Source organism: Marmota marmota, unplaced genomic scaffold (genome assembly GCF_001458135.2).
Source record: "Marmota marmota marmota unplaced genomic scaffold, marMar, whole genome shotgun sequence".
In the NCBI taxonomy this organism is placed as follows: Eukaryota; Metazoa; Chordata; class Mammalia; order Rodentia; family Sciuridae; genus Marmota; species Marmota marmota.
Window position 1 is genome coordinate 8,596,824 of NW_026000051.1, and position 9,792 is coordinate 8,606,615.

The 9,792-nt window shown below is 38.8% G+C and overlaps 1 protein-coding gene across 1 annotated transcript; it reads right to left on the reverse strand.

Moving 5' to 3' along the window:
- Window positions 1–501: 501 nt before the first annotated feature.
- Window positions 502–1,440, reverse strand: LOC107152208 (olfactory receptor 50-like). The gene has a single exon (XM_015497740.1). It carries the CDS (start codon window positions 1,438–1,440, stop codon window positions 502–504), a length of 939 nt encoding a protein of 312 aa, XP_015353226.1.
- Window positions 1,441–9,792: the final 8,352 nt, after the last annotated feature.

Below are 9,792 nucleotides of genomic sequence, written 5' to 3' on the forward strand. Positions count from 1 at the left end.
GTACCATACTCATGTGCCAATTAAAAAATAAATTTAAAAGGATTAAAGTAAAAACAAAAATATCACTCTATTTCTAATCAAGTTTTCTCACAAAAATTAAATTCATGAGTATTTGAAAATTAAATGCAAAAATGAAATCATGAGTGAATCATAAGAAGTACCCTTGAAATCTTGAGAAATGAAAAAAACCTTCCTTATGAAATTCTGTAAATAATCCAATTTTTAAAAAGTTGAAAATTTCTGACTACAATAAAATTTAAACTGTTTTTAGAACAAGAATACTATATGAAAAGAAAAAATGTGCAGGTAGATTTATAAAAACCTTTCTCAAGAGTCTCAAGATTCAGATGACAATTAGAAAAATTACATGTATATTGAAACACAGACTGTGAAGAGAGTGCCACATTGTGACTGAATGTCAGATAGCAATTCACAGAGGAAAGGATGCATCTGTGGGGCTGAGAAGTTTTCAGACCCAGTTAAGAAGGAAGACAAAGCACATCATCCTGAAAATGTTCCTCTCCTGAGGATGTTCCTCAGAGCTCCTTTCATTTCCCGATTCCTCAGACTGTAGATGAAGGGATTCAGCATGGGGGTGACCAGAGTGTACAACACAGACACAATGACATCTTTGTCTTTAGTGCTATTGGATGAGGGGACAAAGTAAAGTCCAATAATGGCTCCATAGTACAGAGAAACCACAGAGAGGTGGGAGCCACATGTGGACAAGGCTTTGCAGATGCCCTTAATGGAGGGTCTTCTCAGGATGGTGGCCCCAATGTGTCCATAAGAGACCAGAACACACATGAATGGCAGAGTGATGACCATTGACCCTACAATGAAGATAACTAGCTCATTAATGGTGGTGTCTGAGCTGGACAGCTTCACTAAGGCAGAGAGGTCACAGAAGAAGTGGTGAATGGTGTTGTCTCCACAGAAGGACAGACGGGCTAGGAGAAGGGTGTGAACAAGGGCACCAGCAAAGGACAAGACCCAGGACCCAATTACTAGCAGGAAGCAGAGGTTCTGACTCATGATGGTGGTGTAGTGGAGAGGGTGACAGATGGCCACATATCTGTCATAGGCCATTGAGGTCAGAAGGAAGCTGTCGAGATCTGCAAAAAATAAGAAAAAATATACCTGGGAAATGCACCCAGCGTAGGAGATGGATTGAGTCTGCATCAGCATGTTCATGAGCATCTTTGGAGCCGTGACTGAGGAGAAAAAGATGTCAGTGAGGGCCAGGTGGCTGAGGAAGAAGTACATGGGGGTGTGCAGGCGAGAGTCCAGCCTGATGAGCAGGATGATGAGCAGGTTCCCCAGCACCGTGGTCAGGTACATGCCCAGGAACAGGGCGTAGTACATGCCTTGCTGCTCTGGCTGGATGGGGAGCCCCAGGAGGAGGAACTCGGACACACTGCTCTGATTGTCCCTCCTCATGCTCTTCCTCTCTTTTTCTGTACATTAAAGACAGAGAAATGTGAAAGAATAAGAAGTCATTGTGACTATTATGGATCAAAAACATGGTTTTGAACTACTCAGTGTGTGCATCTTAACCTATCTTGAGCTTTTTTTTCACTCTAGGGGTTAGGAACAAAAGTCACTATTTGTCCCCTTAGAACCAACTCAACATCTTTGGAGAAAACACGAAACATTGGAATGATCATCAGAACAGACCAGGATCAAACCTGAAAAGTCCGAGAGCCCACTATGAAAAATTTGAGTTTAAGGAATTACCTAAAAGACCATGTCAGGAACTAGTTAATCAACATTTGGTAGATGACCTCTAATACTCTATTGGCCTTTCTTAAACTTGTTGGCTCTGCAAAATGCTTTTGCTAATGCCTTATTTCCACAGACTGTATCAAGATGACAGAACCAAGTCAATAGCTTCAAGATATCAGGATCTGGAGACTTCAGAGCAGGCTGAAGCGGGGGCCTTAGTCCAAAACTCTACTGAATAATAAAAAATCAGGTCATATTCCTTATATAAGTTCATGAGTTCTTCCTTTAATAACATTCTTCCCCACTTCACATTTTAAATTTTCCACTACTCTTCCTAAAGGAGTTTTCATGGAATGTGGGGAAAAGTTTTTTTTTCTTTCAGATTTTATTCTTGAGTATTTCCTTCAATCAAACTAAATCCTCCTTTTTCAAGACCTTAAAACATCAGGATATACTTGACTTTTCTATTCATTTCCTGGATCTGCAGAAGGGGAAGTTCTTCATTCCTGTCTGACATTATCAAATAATACCTTCAGCTGCAAGCCTTGGGCTGTTCTTCCATTTCTCTGTAGGAGACATGAAATACAGTGAAACAGGTGAAGTTTCTAAGGGGCTCAAATTTCTATTGTGACAAGCAGAGTACTTATCAGTTCAGAATGAAACAAGATTGATATACTGATAAACATTTGCTGGGAAATTGGTATGAGTTCAATTCTACAAACCAAGGAGAGGACCCAGGGGGCATCCTGCCATCCCTTGCTCAAAATTAAAGAAAAAACAGATATAATTGCTTCATTGCCTTTTGTCCCTTGGGGGACGAACTACTAGTTCAGGCAGCCATAAGAGAGTTCATCCTTAGAGGAATGGTGATAACAACCAACAGGCAGCTGTTAGGAACTTGGTAGCTAACAAAACTTTTCACCTGCTCAGCTAACTTTGGGGAAAATGTAATGCAGAGTCTATAATATACCAAACTGGAGGTTGAATGGGATACCCAAAGTTTCTTGCTTCTAACCCCATTCTATGTCAAGAATACCAAAAACTCTCACCTTCTGAAAATAAAGAATTGGGGTAGTTATATGTCATCATCTTCATGGGATGTGGGAACAGAATAGTGTCTATAAATCTCATTCAGCTGCCCAAAAGCAATAGTTAGTATTCTGTTGATATAAGTTTCTCACAATACCATTAAAAAAATGTTCAATGTATGACGTCCACCCAACCCCTTACAAAACTGACCTAAATCCATTCCATACATTTCTAGCTCCATTTCCTCAATTCATCTCCCTCTGGTTAGAATGTCAATCATCAAGAATACAAATAATAATAAATGCTGGCAAGAATGTGGGTAAAAGGGTACAATCATGCATTGTTGGTGGGACTGCAAATTTGTGTAAGCACTTTGAAAAGCAGTATGGAGATTCCTCAGAAGACTAAGAATGGAGTCACTCCTCAGTGTTTCCCTGTTGACCTTGCTCCAATTGTCCTGCTGGATTTCCTAGAATTCAAATGTTGATGATACTTGCTTTTCAAATCAGGAGACCTCATTAGCAACTTCCTCTTTCCTGCCTGCAGGGAGTTAAAAAAAAAGTTTATGGGCTGTAGATGTGGCTCAGTGTTAGAACACTTGCCAAGCAAGTGCAGTACGCTGGGTTCAATCACACACACACACACACACACACACAAACACACACAGAGAGATCAAGATTTCTTAACTGGTTAAACCGTATGACAAAACGATCTCTTTGATTTGACAAATGATATTACTATTTCCTGAGGTACCAGAGAAGACCTTCATCTATATCCTTTTCCATATCAAGTTTCTCTCATCTTTCTCAATCCTATTCAAATCTTGACCTCAAGAACAGCTAACATAGTAATATATATCCAAATGTGAAGATATGAAAAATGGAACAAAGATAACATTATCAGAGACTTCATAGAAAAGAACCAAATGAGCTAAAAACCACATTAACTAGTGGTCACTAGGCCAGGTGGAACATGCCTATAATCCCAATGACTCAGTGACTTGGGAGGTTGAGACAGGAGGATCCCAAGTAGAGGTCAGCCTCAGCAATTTAGTGAGACCCTCAGCAACTTAGTGAACCCTGTCTCAAAATAAAAAAATTAAAAAAGGCTGGCTCAGTGGTTGAATGCCCCTGGATTAGATCCCCAGTACCTCCACCCAAAAGTGGTCAACTTCAATAATAATCAAAGAAAGACAAATTAAAACTTTAATAAGGTTCAATATAAAATCAAGGTTTTGGAAAAATTAAGTTTTGAGGGTGTTCTTTGCTGACAAGGGTTTGTATAGCTAGAAATCTTAATCACTTCAAAAAATATGCCATTATTATTATGTTAATAATGCACATAATTGTATACCAAAAGTTCAATGTTAGACTTAATACCCCAAAGGTGTCTTGCACATGTCCAACTGGAGATAGAAATTACTATATTCAGCATACAGAGATCCTACAGTTTAGATGAAAATCTTCACCACTAGTGCCTTAGATAAGGCACTTCTTTTCAAGATATACAAAGAACTCAAAAAAACTTAACACCAAAAAAAAAAATAATAACCCAATCAATAAATGGGCAAAGAAACTGAACAAGCACTTCACAGAAGAGGAAATACAAATGGTCAAAATATATGAAAAAAAATGTTCAACATCTCTAGCAATCAGAGAAATGTAAATTAAACTACATTGAGATTCCATCTCACTCCAGTCAGAATGGCAGTTAATAAGTGTTGGTGGGGGTGTGGGGGAAAAGGCACACTCATATATTACTGGTGGGGCTGCAAATTGGTGCAACCATTCCACTCTGGAAATCAGTATGGAGAATCCTTAGAAAACTGGGAATGGAACCACCATTTGACCCAGCTTTTTCAATCCTCTGTCTATACCCAAGGACTTAAAATCAACATACTACAGTAATTCAGCCATACCAATGTTCATAGCAGCTCAAAAAACAAGACTACACAATATAACAAAGCACAGAACCCAAAAAAAAGTATATGCATTTTTATGAATTGAAGTTCTGTGCTCGAATTTATCTGTTGAAGGTTTGACACAAACAGACAGTGGTTGTACTGGGAGACAAGTTCACCAATGAGTTAATATGAAATGAAATACATTCTTCTACTGACAGACACCTTGGTCACCTCAATAACTTGGCTATTCTGAATTGTTATATTTTAAACACTTACACACACACACACACACACACACACACACACACACACACACATGCAACAATATACTCAGATGCTAATGAGCCAGTCCATCAATTTTGGCAAATACATATCAATAGCTAAAGCACTGCCATCCCTCTAGTGAGTTCCTCTGAGCCCTTTCCAACACAATATGGCCCAGGAGAGGCCCCTAATCTTTCTGGTTAACAGTCCGTTAATGAATTTCTGGAGGTGTCTATTTCTGGCACTGAAGCTAGAATTTTCACTGAGGCTGCTTCTAGCTCCATAGCTAGTGCCAGTCCTGAGGCTGGGTGTGGTTCTGTCTTGAAACATGTTGGCTTCAATTTGAGGTGGCAGCCTAGCTGTCAATCATGAATCTGGATCTGGATCAGGATCTCTCTAGGGAGCTGGTGGCTGAAAGGATAGTGACTCCGGCTCTGTCACTGTAGCTGTGGTGCTGACTGGAACCGCTGAAGAAGCTGGTTCTACCCCGAGAGCTGGTTACAGAGCTGGCACTGGAGGTCTGCTCTGCGTTTTGGAGAGCCTGCTATAAACAACTCCACCTCCAGGTAGCCTTACCAGACACAGTCATCCCGAATGATTGGGCTGCGGCTGTGCTTTACTCCTGGTCTGACACTAGACCCTGGAACCTCCTCCAAGTGTGGCCTGTCCTGTCCTCTCCTCACGTGCTCACCTGTATCACTCCCAGTCTTCCTCACCCTCTGGCTTTAATGTGCTCCTGCTGGGCCAGGAGATGGTGGATGTGGCGACCTGAGTCCAATCTTCCAGACAGACTGATCTATACGTAGGCCACCACCTACTCTAGACCAATAAAGTTCAGGGACTCATAGACAGAGGGCCCAAAGGGGAAAGACAGCAAGAGAGATAATGAGGAGAGCTCGGAGTCAGAGGCCTGGTATTTTCTTCCATACTGCTCACCTGTGACACCTTCCCTGGGTGGGGTGCTCTCCATCCTTTTCCCGGGCATCCAGAAGCTCTTCACCCCCCCCCCACCATTCTGATCCCCAGACACTGGTAGGCCTGGGCACTGGGCTTGGGCTGGCAAAGTGTCTCCATTGGAGGGAACCTTTGATAAATAGCTAAGCAATTTTTCCCTGTATCTGTAGGCTTGACACAGAATTCCTGTCTCTTCTTATTCCTTCTTCACTGGAATATACACACCCTAAAAACACAGCAGGGTTGTATCTGCTTTCTGGTTTGCAGGAGGGCCCCATGAACACTGTAGGGATGAAGCAACACATGGAATCTGCACTTGTGCCAAGTATTCACAAGGTCTGAGTGGGACATCGAACTGCAGTTTTGATAAATGTACTACATTATTCCTTGGGTGCCTTGAATGGGCCTCATTTTCCCATTGCCACTATTCTAGCAAAGGGCAAAGACAGGGCCTACTCGAGCCCCACATGCCGCTGGGCGCATAGGGCTGATGTTCCAGGTAAATTCACAAGAAACTGCTAGGGTCTGGGTGAGATTGGAGACTGCTACACCACTGAGTTCAGCAGATCTGGGCTTTGAAAAAATTGCTTCCCTTGGGTTATTTGTTGGTCCTCTCTTTTGTCCTGTTGGTCAATGTGTCTGATTTTTTGTTTTTTGTCATTGTTTTTGTTTGTTTGTTTTTACCAGTTCACACTGTGGTGGTTACTATTTCTTTGTAGTGTGTTTCCAAGTCAGGTATTATGATTCCTCTACTTTGCCCTCTTTTCTGTCACATTGCTTTGGCTATTGGGCGCTTATGAGAGTCCATAAAATTTTAGGAAAGTATTTTTCTATTTCTGTGAAGATTACAATCCATATTTTGATAAGAATTTCACTGACCTTGCTAATTGCTTTGGGTAGAATGGTCATTTTTTCACAATATTAACTCTTCCAATCCATGAACATGTCGTACTTCTATTCCTGTGTCTTCGTCAGAGTTTTTAATTTTTCATTATAGAGATCATTTGCTCCCATTTAGTTTTGTTTCTGGCTATTTTGTTTGTTCACTCCTGGGAATGGAATCTTTTGTGATTTTTTTTTTCCTCACAAATTTTGTTGTTGGTATACAACAAGCACTTTTTGTTTTAATTTTGTTTCCTGCAACCTCATGGAATTTGTTCATTAGTTCTAAAAGTTTTAAATAGAGCTCTAAGGTTTTTTATGTGTAAGATTTTGTTGTCTGTAAACAGGGATAATTGGGCCTCCTCCTTTTGATTTGGATGCCCTTTTTGTTCTAAGACTTCTAATACTTCATCGAATAGAAACAAATATGAGCAGCTTTGTCCTCCTCCTGATTGTAGAGACAGTGATTTCAGCATTTCCCATTCCAAATGACTTCAGCTGTGTGTTTGTCATATATAGCCCTGGATTATATACAATCTTTTTTTCTTTTTTCTTTCTTTCTTTTTTTTCTGATGGGTTTTTTTTGTCTGTTTGTTTGTCTTGTTGGTTGGTTAGTGGTTTTTGACTAATGCACAGAAACAGGTATCCAAAATTAGGGTGCTGTAAGGAATAAACTTTCTGCCTATACCTCCTCTTTCATTCTACCCATTCCTTCCTCCCCTTCCTTTACACCAAACCCTTAGTAAACACTGATTGTTCTATTATCTCTATGGTTTTACATTTTCTAGAACATCATGCAGTTGAGATCACACACTGTGTAGACTTTTCAGACTGGCTTATTAGTATAATAATTTGTATTAAAAGTTAGCACTGATTGCAATTCTGACCAGAGTGAGATGGAATCTCACTGTAACTTTTATTTGTATTTCCCTGATTGCTAAAAACATTGAATATATTTCTTTTCATATATTTGTTAGACATTTATATATCCACTTTTGAGAAATGTCTGTTTAGTTTTTTTGCCCACTTATTAATTGGGGGGATTGGATATTAAGAATTTTTAGGTTTTTTAATATATATATTCTGGATATTAATTTCCTGTTGGAGGAACAGCTCGCAAAGATCTTGAATTCCATAGGCATTCTCTCCATGCTCTTCACTGCTTCCTTTACTGTATGGAAACTTTTTATTTTGATGCCACTCTCTTTCTGGTATTATTTCTTGAGCTTTAGGGGTCTTGTAAGGAATTGGTGTCTATTAAGCCTATGCTTTCTTCTAGCAGTTGCAAAGTTTCTGGTCTAATTCTTAGGTCTTTGATTCACTTTGAGATGACTTGTACAGCATGAAAGACAGGGATCCAGTTTCATGCTTATACATACAGATTTCCAGTTTTCCCAGAACCATTGGTTAAAAATCCCATTTTTTAATCCAACCTATGTTTTTGGCTTCTTTATCAGATATCAGTTGATTTTATCTATGTGTATTTGTCTCTGTGTTTTCTATTCTATTCCATTGTTCTTCATATCTGTCTTAACACCAATACCATGCTATTTTTGGTACTATAGTAAATGCTGGTAGGGATATGGGGGAAAAGATACACTCACAAAATGTTGGTGGGACTGAAAATTAGTACAACTATTCTGGAAAGAAGTATGAAGATTCCCCCAGAAATACAGAAATAGAACTGCTACATGGCCCAGCTATCCCATTCATTGGTATTTATCCAGAACTAAAATTACCATTTATAGTGATGCATGCACACCAATGTTTATAGCAGCACACTTTACATCAGTCAAATTATGGAACCAGCTCAGATGCCTGTGGATGGATGGATTAAGAAAATGTGGTATACATAAGTAATGCAGTTTTACTCAGCCATAAAGAAGAATAAAATAATGACATTTTCTGGTAAAATTATGGATGAAAATGGAGAAAACTATACTAAATGGAATAAGCCAGGCTCAAAAAGTTCAGGGTTCAATGTATTCTCTTATATGTGGAAATTAGATAAAAATAAGGGAGGGGGAGATGAGTGGGGAATCCCATGAAAATAGAAGGGAAGTCAGTGGAGCAAAGGAAGTGGGTATAGAGGAAGGAATGAGGAATGGGAAAAGAGAGGGTTGGTGGAATGAAATCGATCAAGTTATGCTACATACATACACTAACACACCACAGTGAATTTCACCTTTATATATGTCATATGTCATATATAATATATATTTATATATACATATAGCACTAATTTAAAAACTATAAATTAAAAAAAGGAAGACTAGTAGAGGAAGGGGAACAGGGAGACTAGTAGAGAAAGGGGAAGCACTGGGGAGTGCAGTGGAGCCAATTATATTCCATGCTTGTGTGATTATGTCAAATGAACCCCAATATTGAGTATAACTATAACTCATGAATAAAAACACAATTAAATAAATTAACAGTGATAGTATTTCTCACATATAAAATTTACAAACTCTCTCTGATATATGCATGCGCTAGAATGTTCATAGCAGCATTGCTTATAATAGCAAAATACTGAAAGCCAAAACCAAAAATGGTCATGAAAACAGAGCAGATAAGTTTATTATAGTTTCACAGTGGAAGATGAAAATATAGAGAAGAATTTCACAAAAGCAAGAGGAGACAACAAAAGCCAAATGTAGCAGAAGACACATAGTCATTCCTTTATATGCACATCCAGAGCAGACAAAAATTTATGGATCATTGCAGAAGTCTTAAAATTCTAATGAGAAATAAGTGACTATTGAAAACAGTGGAACTACTGGGTACCTCCAAGGAAATAAGATACAATTGAGGAAGACAGAAGGGGCTTCAATGATTAGTTTTTTTATAGTTTAAGCCTATAGATTGTTAAGTGGATATTTCTGTTAAAATTATTTAAAATGTAATCACACCTCACATGAAGAACACATAAATGCATGCATGCACATTACGATATTGTGGATATACATACATATAGTTAAACTGGCTATTTTAGCTATGTTATCATTATGTTATTTCATATTTTCTTAACATAAAAT